The sequence below is a fragment of the Meriones unguiculatus genome, chromosome 8 (genome assembly GCF_030254825.1).
Source record: "Meriones unguiculatus strain TT.TT164.6M chromosome 8, Bangor_MerUng_6.1, whole genome shotgun sequence".
NCBI classification, from domain to species: Eukaryota; Metazoa; Chordata; class Mammalia; order Rodentia; family Muridae; genus Meriones; species Meriones unguiculatus.
The window spans coordinates 118,699,273-118,717,050 of NC_083356.1; the positions used below are offsets into that span (position 1 = coordinate 118,699,273).

Consider the following 17,778-nt stretch of genomic DNA (forward strand, 5'->3'; position numbering starts at 1 on the left):
ATATATAAGACAACCTCTGCTCTTAAAGAGCTTATTATCTGATTGGTAGATAAGATAAATTGCATGCAACTAATTACAGAATAAACTTGTCTTGTTCATTCAGTCTTTTCTCTTGGTGTGTGGAGGAGGGAGAAAGAGAAAGAAGGAAAGAAAGGGTGTCACTGTGTAGCTCTGGCTGACCTGGAACCCCCTGTGAAGAACAGGCTGGTCTTGAGCTCTCTTCATCTCCCCAGGGATAGTTTTTAAAGGTGTGCTCAAACTGTATCTTCATAAAGAAATGTATCAATAATACCTAAGGCATTATTCCAACACTGGATCTGTCATATGATCAAAGTTCCTGGGGTCTAATTCAGTTACTGGCAAAATAAAGAAGAATAAATAGATCTCATCAGGCTGGGGAGATGGCTTAGTGCTTAAGAGCACTTGCTTCTGTGGCAGAGGACCTGGATTAGCTTCCATCACCTACATGGCAGCTCACAGCCTGCCACCTGTAGCTCCATTCTAGGTCATTCAATACCCTCTTCTGTCTTTTATGGGTACCAGGCATATAACACTATGTACATACATACATGTAGGCACTCAAACATACATATAAGTAAATCCTAAAAGGTGAAGGAGGAGGTGGTCTTTCTACTAAGGAGGGAGAGGACCATAGATTTACATTTTGAGTTCTTTAGTATGACATATTCTTTTACTGCCCTAAAAAAAATGCAACATCAGATCTCTATGATAGCTCTCAGTTTAAAGTTTGACTTTTGGAATCCATGGTGGAAGGAAAGAACCTACTCTCAAAAGTTGACTTCTGAGTGTATACCGCACACACAAAAAAAAATACATTTTAGAATGGAACATCAGGTTATCATCCTAGCTAACACTAAAAGCCTAAAAGCAGAGATCAGATAGATCCAAGTCTGGAAAAGAAGAGAATTAAATCTTAGAATCTGGGCATAGCCTGATAGGGGTATGGGCATAGGGTAAAGTCCTGTTGTTCTGCCGGACAGAGTGTCGGAGAAACTTTTCAAAGTCCCAGTTTGTCATGTTGATATTCATTGTAATCCAGTGAAGTAAAATAAATGAAAGCAAATTTAAAAGCCCAATGTATTCGTGTGTTCCTTGATAAACACTGTCTTTTGTGTTAGTCAAAAAGTATGCTAAGAGTAGGATTAGTGTGTAACACAGGAACCATTTTTTTTAAAAGTGGTATTTGCATTTCAGAGATTGAAAGCTGCTTTGACCCAGCAACACCCTCCAGTTACCAACGGTGATACTGTAAAAGGTCATAGCAGTGGGTTGCTTAGGACGCAGCCAGAAGAATCTCGCCCACAGTCCTTGCAGCAGCCAGCCACCTCCACTACAGAAACTCCGGTATGTGTGCTGCCTTCCTCATTTACCACTCTGGTTATCCTTAAAGGGAAAATAAAGCTTATGTGACTTCTTTGTATACTTAGTCTGTAAGCTTGTGAATATACTATAAATATATCTTAATTTGACAATTGTTTTGTGTTGATAAAAATTGGATCCAGTACTTCAAACAAGATAGATTATCTCTCCTGCTGAGCCATATCCAGTCCTAATGCTGTATAAATTCTTAGTACTGAGTATTTGAACAAAGGGGCTAAATGATTATTTTGTATTTTAAGGGAAAGAAATACTTGGATGATTTGCCTGTAGAGCCCATCTTGAGCTTGTATTTGTAAAAACACATGTATTTGATCATGCCATATACATAATAATAGGTAATAATTTTTCAGGGTTATGTTTTTGGGTCATATGCTACTGGTCAGAAGTTCTCGTCCCTCAGAACTTTTTTTTTTTTGTCTCCCACACTGCCATATTGTGTGGCACCATTTGGGATTTTTAAGACAGGTACCTAACATAACCTAACATCAGTCCTGTACACTATATGGTCTCATTCATGTCCTGGGCTGAACAGAGATAGCCAAGCTGGCCCATTAGTGAAAATCAAGGCTTCTGTGGGTTTTCCTTACCTGAAAAAAAATAACTAGTATTGTAAAAATAACTTTTAGTGAAACTGGCATAATTAATAAATTTATTTCAAAACAATTGAAAAAAGTTATAAACTTATAGTGAGTAGTTTTCAAAGAATTGAATGACATGTAATCTGTTTAAAAAGAACATAGTTTATCAAAGTTTTACTGTGCAGCTGTGGGTTTCAGTATTTGTTCCCCAATCTCCTACAGAAGGAATCTTCTCTGACTGAGCAAGGTATGGATGTATGAATATAGCAGAATTCCTTTAACAGGACAGTAAAAAAATACACAGACCATGAGAAAGACACTCACTGTAGGTTGCCGTAGTTATTTGAAAGGGATTCAGCCACAAGGTGCTTTTCATCTTGTTCCAGAGTGCCGATGCCATCAAGGTGCCCAGCGTCGACCTAGCAACACTCCTTGTTACACTGTGCTTTGCCCGTGTTAATTCACTCACGACACACTCATGTGACAAGCTTATCTCCATGTTGTCACAGGCTTCTCCAGCTCACACAACTCCACAGACCCAAAACACAAGTGGCCGTCGAAGAAGAGCAGCTAATGAAGATCCTGATGAGAAAAGGAGGAAATTTCTAGAACGAAATAGAGCAGCAGCTTCAAGATGCAGACAAAAAAGAAAAGTCTGGGTTCAGTCCTTAGAAAAGAAAGCAGAAGACTTGAGTTCACTAAATGGCCAGCTGCAGGTATGGGAATAAACACAGTTTACTTCTATTTATTAGTTAGGAACCGTTTTTTGTGTGTTCAGTTGTTGTTTCGTGCATGTGTGCATGCGTGCATGTGGTTTTTCGAGACAGGATTTCTCTGTATAGCTCCGGCTGTCTCTTGGAGCTCACTCTGAAGACCAGGATGGCCTCAAACACAAAGAGATCCACCTACCTCTGCCTTCTGAGTGCTAGGGGTTAAAGGTGTGTGCTAGCACCACCTGGCTAGGAGCATGGTTTTTCCATTTCTCTCAAGATGAATATCAAAGACTTTAGGACATGATCTTTACTGCATGTGGACTCATTAGTAAACTGGTTTCCTAAACCTTGTAAATGCTGACATTGAAGCAATACCAAACTTTCAGTACTGGCACAATGAAGAAATTTTATGTCTAACTGTTTGTGTGGTACACAAACACCATAATTACCTTGCTTGAACTTTATAAAGTTCAGAAAATTTGAAAATATCACCATTTTGGGGACTTTGTGGGGCTTTTGGTTTGGTTTATATTATCCATAAAGTTGTTTCAGTGGCAGTTTTCAAATAGACAGCTTTAAAAACTGAAGGATTCTAATTATCCACAGAACAGGTACAATTTGGCCAGTGGCAGAATATATGAGTTCATATTGCCCTGCCGATGTGCCTCAGATATATTTCTTAGGACTTCATGTGATATATCAGGTAGCACCAGATGTGTTTCTTTCCTTCTCTTCTATTTCCTGCTTCCTTTCTTTCATTCTTTGTTTTTATTCCTTTTTCTTTCTTTCCTGTTTTCATCATTTCGCTTTTGACGTTGTGTATATTCTCCATTACTATCTTTTGAACTAACAATTAATTAGAAATTAATATTAATAAATTGTAGTTTATTAATATAGGTGGTTTTGCTTTTTTGTTTGTTTGTTTTTTAAACAGGACTAGATATTGAAGTTGGGGCCTCACTACTCTACCACTAGTACCCCCTTTATTATTTTGGAACTTTAGCTTGGGTAGCTAAATTACTCTGATTTGCTTCAAACTCAAGATCTTCCTGCCTCAGCTTTTCAAGTAGCTGACGTTGTGAATGTGTGATTAGATCAGTCTGTTGAGTATCCATTCACAGTTTTAAGTGAATCTTCCTATATGAGTAAGAGGGCACGATACCTGCTGCTTAAATCAATCAAATGTAACTGTTTAAATGCTTAGAAAATCATCCTGTACAGCACTTACCCAAGCTAAATTTTATAGCAAGCTTTCATATATGAGACAGACATCCGTTAGCCCTTCTTGCATTTTGCTTGTTGATTTGGTTATTTTAGGGCAAATAGATTGTCTTTTATAAAACTTATTTTTAACCATCTAACCAGTAATTTGAAAAAAACTGATCAAGACTTAACTAAAGGACAAACTCCAAAACTCCAAATGTATACTAGGATATAGTAAGAAGTATTATTATCATCCTGACAAATGAATTTACTCAGAAACTTCCATGGCTTCTTAGAATAACATTTATTTTCTCTTTTTTTTTTCTTTTTTTTTTAAAGATTTATTTATTTATTACTTATGCAATGTGTGTTAGCATGTACACCTGCACGCCAGAAGAGGGAACCAGATTTCATGTTTAAATGGTTGTGAGCCACCATGTGGTTGCTGGGGATTGAACTCAGGACCTTTGGGAAGAGCAATCAGTGCTCTTATCCTCTGAGCCATTTCTCCAGCACCCTATTTTCTCTTTTAAGTAAAATGATATATTATATGCCAGGTGCAGTGGCAAACGCCAGTAATCCCAGCATTCAGGGAGTCAGAGGCAAATGGACTCTGTGAGTTCGAGGCCAGCCTGGTATACAAAGTGAGTCTAGGACAGCCTAGGCTATATGGAGAAACTCTGTCTTGGGGGGGAGGGGGAGAATGAGAGAGAGAAAGAAACATTGATACATACATTTACATGTAAACCACAAAAACTGTTCTTTGCCAAACCTGTTAGGATATTGCTTACATTTTCAGATATTTATATTAACAAAGTGACTTAAGTGTATCTTTTTGTTGTTTTTAATAAACCCTTTTTAAAAATATTTGAGATTATAATTTATTTATATTTCTCTCTCCTCGTTTTTTCCCTCCAATTGGAGCTGCCATGTAGATGGTGGAAATTGAACCCTGGTCCTCTGGAAGAACAGCCAGTGCTCTTAATTGGTTCAGCCATCTCTCCAGTCCCACCACCTATTCTGAAATACAATATTCTAAGTGTACTCTAACCTTTTACTGTTTAGGGTTATACTAGTATAAAGTTGTGTTTTGTGCTTTAATATGTTGCCAGTGTTGTTGGGGTGTGGAAAACTACTTCCACACACTTGCTTTTCAGATTGCTTGACGATTTTTTTTTTTAATGTATGCCTACTCTGTCTGCATGTACACATGCATGCCAGAAGAGGGCATCAGTTTCTGTTAATGGTCATGAGCCACCATGTGGTTGATGAGAATTGAGCTCAGGGCCTCTGGAAGAGAAGCCAGTGCTCTTAACCACTGAGCCATTTTACCAGCCCCAGATTGTTTGACTTTTGTTCTCATGGTTTTGTTTCTGTTGTCAGTCACTTAGGAAGGCCTAAAGAGTAATCCACTAAAAATAGTTTATATTCAGCTTTCTGGTTATTATTAATACTTTGAGATTCATGGTTAGTTAATCAAAGTCCAAATGAAAAGAAACATGTATAATGATTTTTTTAATGTTACTAATTTATTAAACCCATAATATTTCTAACTCATGAGTGTTGGTAATTATCACTAGTTTCTACTTTTTAGTATATAGGGCTAAACCAAAGTAATTAGGTAGATTTGTTCAATTTGAAACTTTGGTGTGGAACTTAGTAAATTAATGCATCCTAAACAAAGGCTGATGTACTCATTCTGCTGTAAGAAATAAAGGAGACACCACTGAAATAACATTTAAATTTAGATGTGTATGTCACAGGCAACAAATCTGTTTAACAGTACATTCACTTTCATTGGTTCTGGTGCCCAGCATAGTACTCAGCAATGAGTATAAAGATCCAAGGGTGGCTCACGCCTGTAATCCCAGCACTGGGACAGGCAGAGGCAGGCAGGTCTCTGTGAGTTTGAGGCCAGTCTGGTCTACAAAGTGAGTCCAGGACAGCCAGGGCAACACAGAGAAACCCTGTCTCAAAAAGGCAAAACAAAACAAAGGGGCTGGGAACATTCCCCCCTTAAAAGTATAACGAGCCATGATTCTTGAATAAATGTTCCTAAACTATAAACTTGCTTAATTGCATTTCCAGGATGAATTTTTCATTTTTAAAAGGCGAATGTATCAGAAAGGCAAACGGGATGGACATCGGAAGAGGGAGAAAACAGGGAGTAGGACAGGAGCCTACCACAGAGGGTATCAAAGCAGATGCTGAGGCTCAGAGCCAAATTTTCGGCAGAGTACAGGGAATTTTATGAAAGAAGGGAAAGATAGTAAGACCTGGAGGGGACAGGAGCTCCACAAGGAGAGCAACAGAACCAAAAAAATCTGGGCACAGGGGTCTTTTCTGAGACTGATACTCTAGCCAAGAACCATGCATGGAGATAACCTAAAACCCCCACACAGATGTAGCCCATGGCAGCTCAGTGCCCAAGTGGGTGCCTTAGTAAGGGGAACAGGGACTGTCTGACATGAACTCAGTGGCCTGCTCTTTGATCATCTCCTCCTGAGGGGAGGGGGGGCAGCCCTACCAGGCCATAGAGGAAGACAATGCAGCCAGCCCTGATGAGACCTGATGGGCTAGGGTCAGAAGGAAGGAGAGGAGGACCTCACCTATCAGTGAACTGGGGGAGGGGCATGGAAGGAACAGAACGAGGGAGGGCGGGACTGGGAAGGGATGAGGGAGGGGCTACAGCTGGGCTACAAAGTGAATAAATTGTAATAAATTAAAAAAAGAAAAGATGAATGTAATCAATGAAAATTCATTGATTGTTGACATTTTCAAGTTTTCAAATAATCAAAAAAGCATGTAACATATTTGCAATAATGACCTTCAGTGAGTAACCTGTAATGCATAGGAATTTCCATGGCAAATAGTGAGCTAGGCTAACCAATTATAAAGTTTATATGATTTTAGCTTTTTAAGCTAAAAGACCTATATGAATGCTAAAACATAAAACTGGTATATACTGATTAAATTTATATAAACAGCATATGTCCCTTATTGTTCTGCCAAGAAGATCCACTTATTATACCTTAAGCCAAGCCTCACTCTCTTTAAATAGTAAAATATGTTTTATCTGATGCTGGTAAGGCATATGAGTTGTTTCTTCTTCAGAGCGAAGTCACCCTGCTGAGAAATGAAGTGGCACAGCTGAAACAGCTTCTTCTGGCTCATAAAGATTGCCCTGTAACCGCCATGCAGAAGAAGTCTGGCTATCATAGTGAGTAATGTTCCATTACCTCCAGCTGTAGGCTGCCAGAGCGAGCAGAGCTGACAGGAAAACAAACAGGGATGAAGGTTGCAGTTCGAGTACTTAGGATTAAATATCAGAATTTCTGCAAGATTATTATAGCCTGGGGTGGGAAGAATTTTCCTATGTTGAGCTTTTCTTGCAGGCATTAGTGTGGCTCACAGTTGGTTAACCAGCCTGTCTAAGTGTGCTTTGTACTGTCAGCAGTCATTTATAGTCACAGGACGGCACACTTTGTCTTGGGTTGACAGAGCCGAACAGTTTTTCCTTTACTGTCCTGTTTTGTAACAATGAGATTTTTTTAATCACCTGTCTTCATCAAACCATATCGTATCCAATTATGGTATCATATCCTGTTATTCTTCCTTAGGTAATGTCAGCATTGGATGGTATTTGTATGGTTGTGAGCATTAATGTGTCCTGTCACGTTAGTCATGAAAGTGCAAAAACAGAAGTGTATTGAAATTATGTATTTATAAATTTCCTTCCAAATGTTTTCCCCTCCTAAAATGAGATTCTTGTGTACCCAGCTCTGTAGAGGTTAATTGTGCATTTTCCTTTCTCTGATGTCCTTCTTGACAAGACGCTCAGTGTGGGAACCAGCTGTTACTCTGGAGAAAATGGCCAATTTTGTCCGTCACACACAAATTTTTAACAAATAACAGAGCTAGGCACACATTAGGCAACATTCATAATACATAACCCACAGCCTTTTGTTTTTATGATTTAGTGCTATTTCAGGAAAGTTGTAAATGTGAAGATTGTTTCAACCATATGTATCCACTTCATTTTAATTTGCCAATGTCAGTAATTCAAAAGAAGAAAACATTTTGTGTTGGATGTAAACAGTTCCTCAGGTACTTACAATAAAACTTAATGGCTACCATCTTTACTTGTAGTCAATTGTAAGCAGTTTCATCAAAATGAGCAATATTTTTTAATTTGAAAGATTCAGTAGACATAGCTACTCTCAATTGCCATATATATTTAGAATACTGATTTTTGTCCATTTTGAGCATATAAATCTCTGTTATTTGATATCTAGTCATTTTGACAGGACAGTGAAACACATTGCGGAGTAAATTGGAACCATGTAGAAATATGGTTGGGACCTATAATAACAGCAATTGCTGTAGGGATGAGACCATTTCGGTTTCCATCTGGTTTAACAGCTTAATTTCCTATAGTTGCTGCTGAAGTCAACATTATGCATGTATGATTTTATACAACAAGAAAGCTGCCTTAGATTTTGATAGTGTAAAGGGAAATATATGAATGATTTTATGGAATTAGAAGGAAATTAACTCTTACATTATATGTAATTGAAAATATTCTAAGTTTTTAAATCATTTATTACTTTTATATTTACTATTTGTTACTATTTTAATTATTATGCAGGCAATATATGCAAACCAATGATTAATGATTGTTTTACACAATTTTAACCATCAGAACTGTCAGTGTATCTACCTGTTGTTGAGTAAAATGACTGAAAACCTCCGTTCATAAATTCTTAGTAAACAAACACTCTCTTCACTTGTGAAAATGAAAGAGAGATTTTTGCTTAGAAGGTAGTTAGGTTTGCTACTAATTAGTAATTCAGATGATCTAATTAGTTGAGAATTTAAATTTCAGCTTTATTTATTGGGTTTTGTTTTGTTTTGTTTCTGAGATGGGGCTTCTCTGTGTAGCCCTGGCTATTCCGGAACTCTGTTGTATACCAGGCTATCCTTGAACTTAGAGATTCACCTATCCAGAATGCTGAGACAAGATGTGCACCACCATGTCCATCTCAAAATTCTATTTTAAATTTTGAAATAATCTGATTTTTGTCGCTAGTCAAGGTACTAGTAGATATTAAGCAAATAAATTTTGAACAACAAATTTGTAACTCTGAGTGTAGCACACAGAATCAGTGCTGGTAAGCTGCACTGCCGGCTAGCTAAATCTTTTAAAATATTTGTGAAAGAAAGCTCAATTTAATGAAACTTTAAAGTTACTACAAATCTCTTAGGTAAAAGTGGCAGTACTGACAGTCGCAAGGTCTCAGTTGAAACATTGCCTAGAGATTCAGTACTGAAGGTTCTGTACTGTACCCCAGGAAACCTGTCAGTTATGGAAAACTGAGTATAAACCACCCTGATTGTTAAATAATATGAAACCTGATTGAAAAAATATCACAATGCACTTTCAATACATAAGTTCATGATCTCATCGTCATGAATTCATATTCTTTTTATATGAGCATATATAATTAAAATTGTGTTGTTCGCTATATAATTGTGAAAGGAAGGAAAGCTTAGTGTTGAAAATATGCATAAACATAGGTAAAGAACTTTATAAAGCTTTGGATTACCAGCCTTACGAGATGGCTGAGCAGGCAAAGCATGTGCTGTCCAAACCTGATGACCTGAGTTCTGTCGCTGGAGCCACATAAAAAAGTGGGATGCAGTTATTAAGCCTCTGGAGAAGGAGACAGAAGAGCCATCTGGAAGCTACAGCCTGCTCGTCTGTAGTTGACATAACAAACAAGAAAGGACACCCCATGTTTACAAGCTGGGAAGAGAACCAACTCCCAGAAAGTGTCCTCTGGCCTCCACACACACACTTGAACTCAGACACATCAGAGGGGGAGAGCACTTGAATTTTCAAACCTCTGATGTGCTTTAAGGTGAAAGTGGTTCTCTGAGTTCAGCTTGTGTCTTTTCTACTGTTTTGATTATTCTGGTCTTTTTCTCCCCTCAGCTCCTAGAGCGAGACATAGGTGTAGGTATAATTCATTGCAAAAGTATTTTATATACACAAATTATAATTACCTATTTTTAACTATAGTTCTTTATACTGCCTAAAGATGTACCTTAGCCAATTCTTTGGGTCTTTGATAAGTGCTCCTTTACTGTTTCATTTTGAGTCATTTTCTCATATTTTTTTTCTTATATTACCAGTCAGCCTCCTTGTCTTTGAGAGGTGATGTTTTTCTAGAACCTAGCATTCAGACAAAGGTTAGCCTGTTGTTTTGCTGAAGAATAGTAGTGAAATAGATAACAGCTCTTTAGTATTCTCTCCATTTGAACTGTCATTGCCAGTATTTTGTTTAAATGTGACTGCTAGATTGGCAGAAAAATAAAATTATAAGTATTTACAGTACCCATTGTTGTTTACAGTATTCTGATTCATACATTCTTTTAAGAGTTCGGATTGAGATTTTTAATTGTAATTTGAGATCAGATTTGATTCAGGGAAACATTTTTGCACTTACAGCACATTATGGAAAAGATAGGATTTCTTCTCACTAATATATTTTAAAATCTGCTTTTCAAAAGTACCTGGATGTGAGGCTGGTGTATAAATCCTACAAGAATTACTGTAGTTGAGAAAATCCTCAAAATGAGGAATTTTATTTATATTCATTATACTTACCGAGTATTTCTCACTGCACAAGGCATTCACTGTCTACCCTTACATAGCAAGTCATGGGCTGCTTGTCCTATACGGTCCATTTGGCCATCAGTAAGTACTCTGGCCTGCATTCTCACATCTACTAGGAAGCCTGCAGACTTTGTAAACACTTAACTAAAACTTAGTTTTAGTTTTTTTATTTTTTTATTTTATCTGCATTTGTATAAGGGTGTCAGATCCCCTGAAATTGGAGTTATAGAAAGTTGGAAGCTGCCATCTGGGTGCTGGGAATTGAACCCAGGTCCTTTGGAAAAGCAGCCAGTGCTGTTAGCCATCTCCCCAGCCCCTAAAACTTACTTTTAATGCAAGTAAAACAAGTCATGGAAAAGAAAACATTCAAATTGGGCGTGTCATCATACACCTGTAATCCCAGCACCTAGGAGGCTGAGGCAAGATGATTGGCCATGAGTTTAAGGCCATCCTGAGCTACACAATAAGACCCTGTTTTAAAAACCTAAAAGAAGGAAGGAACAATGAGAAGAATGTATCTAGTATGATGGTATTTTTTGCTATGTAGCTGCAGACAAAACTAAGCTGTATCATTTAGGGATTATATGCCACTGTGATAAATCCAAAAACATAAGGAGCAGATTAAAGAGATGTCTGAAGAGTGACCACCTGTGAAAAAGGGAAGGATGGTGTCATTGACAATGTTCTCAATGGAAAAGAGGGCTGGGACCACACTGAGCATGTCTTCCTTGTACCTAGAACTTGCAAATTTGGCAAATATTTATCTTTGTTGAATTTCAGATTTTTCACCAAATAAAACTCTAGTCTACTAAAATAAAGATGTAAGAGATTTGTTGTTCAGATCTAAATATTGCAGATTTGTTTCCACAAATAATTAGAATGCTCTTTCCTGAATGTCTTCAGCTTCAGTATCTTAAGTTCTGTATGAAGATGTATTTGAATTGCAGTTAATTTGTATAGTTCTAACAGCAGTGACCGCTAGTCTTTAACCATTACTTATTCTCATGTGTGCGCATCATTAGAATGAGGTGTTGTAATCATCCATTATTGCAATAGATGAAAATTCAGGAAGAAAAAATATAATTCTGGTAAATGCAGAGGAAAGTATTGAAAATACAGTTTGTATGTAAGAGTCATTTTATTTATCTGTGTGGTTAAGAATTGTTTTTATCTTTTAATCAGGGCAGCGGGTAAAGGAGTAGACTACTTTGTTAAAGGTGTTGCTCAGCCCATGCTTGATTTTGTCTCGGAGCAGCTATATTCCAAAGGCCTACCTCACTTTCTTGTTGTACTAAGACAAAGTCTTACTGTGTAGCCCAGGTTATCCTCAAACTTGCAATCCTTTTGTGTCTGCCTCTGGAGAGTTCTAAGATTATAGATATATACCACCACCTCATCCTGCCTCTTTTTTTATAGGTTGATTTGTATGTTTGTTAGTTTTTTGGCAGGTCTCATTATATAGCGCAGGTTGGTCTTGAACTCAGAGATCTGCCTGCTTCTACCTCCTGAGTGCAGAAATTAAATGCATATACCAGCACACGTGGCTCTGATTCATTTTCTTTGACCCTATTTAACAAGTATGAACATGATGGTCTCATGATATGCAGCTCTGCCTTCACTTAACCTGTTGGCTGACGCAGTTGCCTCCGTCCTGACTGCAGGCACTATTCAGTTATTTCAGTTGTGCAGCTTGTCCTGGATAACCAATACCATAAAATACCCTCCAGCTGTGTGTGTGGACTCAATAATGCTTCTTTGTCAATACTTGTAGTTTTCTTTTTACCACTCAGCTGCTGATAAAGATGACAGTTCAGAAGACCTTTCCGTGCCAAGCAGCCCGCACACAGAAGCGATCCAGCACAGCTCCGTCAGCACATCCAATGGGGTCAGTTCAGCGCCAAAGGCAGAAGCTGTGGCCACTTCAGTCCTCACCCAGATGGCAGACCAGAGCACGGAGCCTGCACTTTCACAGATCGTCATGGCTCCTTCCTCCCAGTCACAGCCCTCAGGAAGTTGATTAAAGACCTGAAGTGCGCAACAGCTTTAGATACTTATTAGTGACTTCAAAGGGAAATCAAGGAAAGACCAGTTTGCATTTATGCGAAATCTGTGGTTGTAATTTTCTTTCTTTTTTTTTTTTTTTTTTGTACTTGAAGTTAAATTTTGTTCTAGAGTTGGTATAGCAGCAGTTGATGATCAGACTGAATAAGTTTTTAGTCTCTGGAAGACTGATTTTGCTTTTTATATATATATATTGTTAGATTTATTGATTTTTTTTTTCTGTGCTCAATGTGTAAATTGTATCATAATTCATTGTGGTTTATTTCACTTTGATTTAGTGGTGTTTAATGAATGGGGGTGTTAACTGAATCACTCTTCCCACTTCATTTCTTTGCCCACCCTTCAACCTGAGCTGTGGTGGTAGTCTTGTTATCATTTATACCAAAGTTCTGCAGAATCCCTATTGACTTTGTAATAGGAACAAAGTTGTAAGGCACTAGGGAAGAGAAAGAAAGTTCCTTTTAATCTTTTTGCCTTTTATTTTGCACATTATGCAAAAGGAAGAATATTAGAAACACTTTTTTTTAAGTGAGTAAAAGTATGGTAAGACATTTTGTGCTGTGTGCACATTTTTAGAGTAATCAAGGTCATTCAGCGCCCTACAATGTTTTTAAGATTATGTAAACAAAAATTTTGGAATCTTGAGCATTTCAAAAATGACTTGATTTTTTAAGTCTTAAATTCAGTATTTTAAACCTGTGTTCTTGAGACTGAAAACTATGAAATTATATGATGTATGATACAGGGTTATCAGACTAGTAATTTTTTAGATTTGCTCTTGTCATTTGGGGTTTGTTTTGTTTGGGTTTCTGTTGTTACATGTAGTTTTTGTTTTGTTTTGTTTTGTTTTGCAGATTTCAGGTAACAAAGTGAGAAGTTTATGCATAATGAAGTGTAATGTGGTTGCCAGAAAAGCCTAAAATTATGACTTAGAAATTTTAAGACTGTTTCCCCATTGTTGTACTTGCGAGCTAACGTGTACTTATTCTTGTGAAAGCACTGTCATCTTTTAGTAGCCAATTTTGATAATGTTTCTCGTGGAAAAAATCAGTATCTATCTTTAGAACAATGTAATTATAGTGTGGGAATGTGAGTGAGAATGAGTGTGCGTATGTGTGCATCTTCCACTAGTTTATGCCAGCGATGATACTTGCTTGAATGTTTAACGATGCCTTCAGTGTGATGCTGGCAGTAGATGATTGCAGTTTCAGATGCCATTACTGTGCAGGCTTGGATAACTAACATTCCGTGATGTAGCTGTCCTGATGAGATGATTGTAGTCACACTTTGCTCATGATCCAGTCATCTGTGGAATACTGACTTTTCTCATGTGCCATTATCTATTTTTATTCTGCAGTTATGTTAAAAATACAGTACAATATTTTAAATAGACTAAATTGTTAAACATAAAAATTTAAAAAGTAGTAGCTGTGTGTAAGAAAACTTTGTAAAATAGTCATGAGTCCTACCCAGTAGCAACTTCTGGCGTTGCAGCAGGGTTCCACTCTGTAAATACCTGTGCCGTGTGTATAGTAAGCCGTGTAGTCTGTTCTGCATCCATGCTGCACTATTGCCATGGTCTCAGCGCCATCGTTAATGAGACTGACATTTCCAAAGCCTGTGCGGAGTCCCCTTCAGAGTTCAGGGGCATGCCCATCCCACCCGCCTCAGTTCCAGACGAGGAAACATGCAAATTATATAAATGACACTTCAGGACTTTTTAAGTATGAAGATAAGAGGAATTTTATTACTTGGCTTATTAAAAATGAGTGCATTTTGGTTGCTGATTCTACTTGTGTCTATTACTTTGACCTGATCTCATACTTAAAGTAATCAGTTTTAATCATGCTTTTGTCATAGTTATGCTAAGGAGTTGGTCTCAAAGGCACAAAACATGAATTCTCCAAACAAGCTCTTTTTGTTGTAGATGGATAAGGTTGGTCGAAGCCTCCATGTCTCACTTTCTGCACCCTCTTGACTTTTTTTTTTCATCTTCCAATTTGTGTAAGCTTTGGTTCTTTGGTAACAGATTCTTGTAACTGTAAAGTAGAAGTACATAGATGTGAGAAGTCATGTAACGGTTAACGAACTTACCATGATTGACAAAGCTCTCGTTGTAAATCAGTCTGTACTCAGCAAATAAAAATCATTATTAGTTGTATAAACACACACACACACACAAAAGTACATTTTGAATTCCAGGATGTCACACTACTTCTGTACCTAGCATTTTGAGTCCTTATATTTGCAATGTTACACAAACTGTACTATTTTCTTTTATGTACAGTTTGCATGACTAAACCATCAGAGAATAAATTCTATCTTTAAATTATGTTTATAATTTGCTTGTTTTTAATCTGTCTTTCACAAAGTAATACCTGCCAATTTTATTTTCCCCACTTCAGGCCATTTAATTTCCTGAGAAGCACCTGAGATTCTTTCCATTTCTATACTGTCCATTCCCTTGGAAAATCCTTTATCCACTGACAGGTATTGCTTCTGTTCTCTGTGTTTCCTTTAGGTTCCATTCACGTGTAGTGAGTGACCTTTTCATTTTATATGCCCCATCTGGGACCAGCCCCCCCGACCACGCCAACTTCAACCATGAAACCCACATGTCACTGCCCTAGATAGTACCTTAACCCATAGCCAACACTGAACTAACCTTCCATTGTCTGTCCTCTCATCAGTTGGTGGCAGCATAATTCTTCCAGCTGCGTAAGCCAAAACAGTTTTGTCACCATTGATTTTTTTGTTCTCACAGCCCAACCCACCAGGAAATGCTGTTTGCTCTCCCTTCAACATAACCTAAAATGCAGCCACTTCTCCGAGTTTACACTGTTTGAGCCCTGCCCCGTGTTCTCGTGGTTCTCTCAGATTGTTGGCGTGCCTCTTGCCTTCTGTTCTTCTTGTTATAACTCATCCCTGGTTGAGAAGCCAGAGTAGTACTCTGAAACGTTCTCAGCCCTTCTTTATCCTAGATTGGGTCCCCTTTTCATTCAAAGCATAAGTTCTCAAAAACTGCCCACAGGCCTTGACAGCGGAACTGTCATATTCCCCTTACCTCACTGACCCCTTTTCTTTCCTACAAGGTCTTTGGTAAGTGAATACCCCTAGGTGCCAGTGTGCTGAGGATTCTCAGAATTGTCCAATATCCCAAACCAAATATCTCTGCCTTCCTGGAGGGTGCGGGAAATTGTTGGGAGACAGTTACAAGGTAAGTACTGAGTGGCATTTTAATAATGGCTGTCCAACTGAACCAGACTGACGATCTGCAAGGAGTTGTTGAGCTAATTTGAGTATAATTTGAATACACCCACTCTGCCGGTGTGGCACTGCTACACAGCACGTCTTGTATCGACAAGCTGGTGTCCATGCATACCTCCTTTTAGTGGAGCTTAAAGGTACTGCATTTTTCCAATTGAAGGTTATTCCAAACTCATTTGAGCAAATATAATCACCATTTAAAATTTTTTCAAATTTGTAATTGTCGCGACCACCTCGACCAGCAAGGAAGGCACGGTACACGAACTCTTTTCCAGGTAGTTTATTTAGGAAGGTTTGAGCTATCTTCTCCCAGGGAGAGCCCTCCCCAGTAATAAGTACCCTGGAGCCAACCAATCCCAGGAAGCCACGTGGGAAGTGCAGATAGGTAGCAGATCATCAGACACACCACAGCCAATAAGGAGTTGTTTATCAGGAGAGCACTCGCCGTTGGGATGGCGGAAACCGCCGCCCTAAGGCGTGCGGCACACGCAGCTCTCCACAGTAGTGAAAATATTTTATACAATATATTCTAATTACCTCCTTTAGCCCCTCCAAGACCTCTCTCCCTCCCAACCCCACCCAAATACACACCCTTTCTCATTAGAAAACAGGCATCCAAAAAATATCAATGATAAGCCAGAACAGGAAGCAGAAAAAAAGAGACTCAGACCTATACACAATTACACAAAGAAATTCCATAAAAACAAATGGAAACCATGATATATAAACAAAAGACCTGAAAGGCTTTAAAAAAGAAAAACTTAAACAAAACACCATTGGGTTGGTTTTGTGTTGGTCATCTGTGACAGGGCCTACCCTTGCGCCATTAAGCCATGCTATTTTTCAGCAGTGCACCAAAGGTTATTAGAATTTTAAAGGTGAAACACTTTAATGTGTATATGTTTCACTAGACAATGCCTTTGGGTGTTAGCAGGCTGTTGTCTAGCAGAAAACTTTTCCATGTGAAGGAGAGATCCAGAATTGGATGGTACTTGACTGCGGAAAGCTGGGAATGAGCCCCTGAATCCCCACCATGTGTTCTCCCGTTTTTAGCAAATAAGGGATGCTTTGAAATTTCAAATTCATGTTTTCCTGACTAACTCCCAAGGAAAGATAATTGCTAGTTAGTGTTAAAAGTAGTTTTTCAAGTCCTACCTCTGTAAAGCTTAGTTTGATGCCTAGGACGTTGTGAAAATACAGGAAAATCCCCTTTACTCCCAAGATGTCAACTTACGTACAAGTACGTGAAACACACAACACCTAGAGAACATAGTTACCTAAAACAGTACATTAAAGATTCCTCGAAGAAATGATTTTTAAACCTGACATTTGTAGATTACTGACACAGACCATTCTGTGGCTAGTGGTTGTGGAAATCATTTAAGTACAAATGAACTTTCTCCGTATATACTCCGTATGCTTGTTTGTGTGCTAAAAGTGCAGCAGGACTTTCAGCTACCTGTGCTAGGAACCGAGGTGTGGGTACTCTGATAAAGAGAGAGTTAGCATCCTTCTGTGTGGGGAAGGAAATGGAGAAGAGAAATGGTGCCATTTCCGCTGGCTGCGCCTTTTGTGGAAGTAGGTATAATTTGCACACTGCACTTACCCCGAGTTGAATGAAACATTTCCTTAGAACATTTCTCTTCTCCAGGTACTTCTAGGACCTTGGCTTTTTAGCAAAAGAATAAAATTAAAAAAAAAAAAAAGGTTCATACCAATTTGCAAAAGAAACAAGATAATTTCATCGTTCATGTTAAAGAGGTTCACTGTCAAAATTGATAGTGGGCCACAGGAGCCTTAGCTCTCTCTCTGGGATCCTAGGCAAGGAGGGGCTGGCTTCTGGGAGCTGTGGTTTGGGTAGTTGTCTGTTTTGATT

At 38.3% G+C, this 17,778-nt stretch overlaps 1 protein-coding gene across 3 annotated transcripts in view; it reads left to right on the plus strand.

The window, feature by feature from the left end:
- Atf2 (activating transcription factor 2) overlaps window positions 1-14,967 on the plus strand; it is a 68,158-nt gene extending 53,191 nt beyond the window's left edge. For all 3 annotated transcript variants that reach the window (XM_021650430.2, XM_021650428.2, XM_021650429.2), the window contains 4 exons: window positions 1,216-1,365; window positions 2,489-2,695; window positions 7,010-7,115; window positions 12,365-14,967. In XM_021650430.2, coding sequence (XP_021506105.1) covers window positions 1,216-1,365; window positions 2,489-2,695; window positions 7,010-7,115; window positions 12,365-12,591 — 690 coding nt within the window. In that variant the 3' untranslated portion in view covers window positions 12,592-14,967. The remainder of the gene's footprint in view (window positions 1-1,215; window positions 1,366-2,488; window positions 2,696-7,009; window positions 7,116-12,364) is intronic.
- The last annotated feature ends 2,811 nt before the right edge of the window (window positions 14,968-17,778 follow it).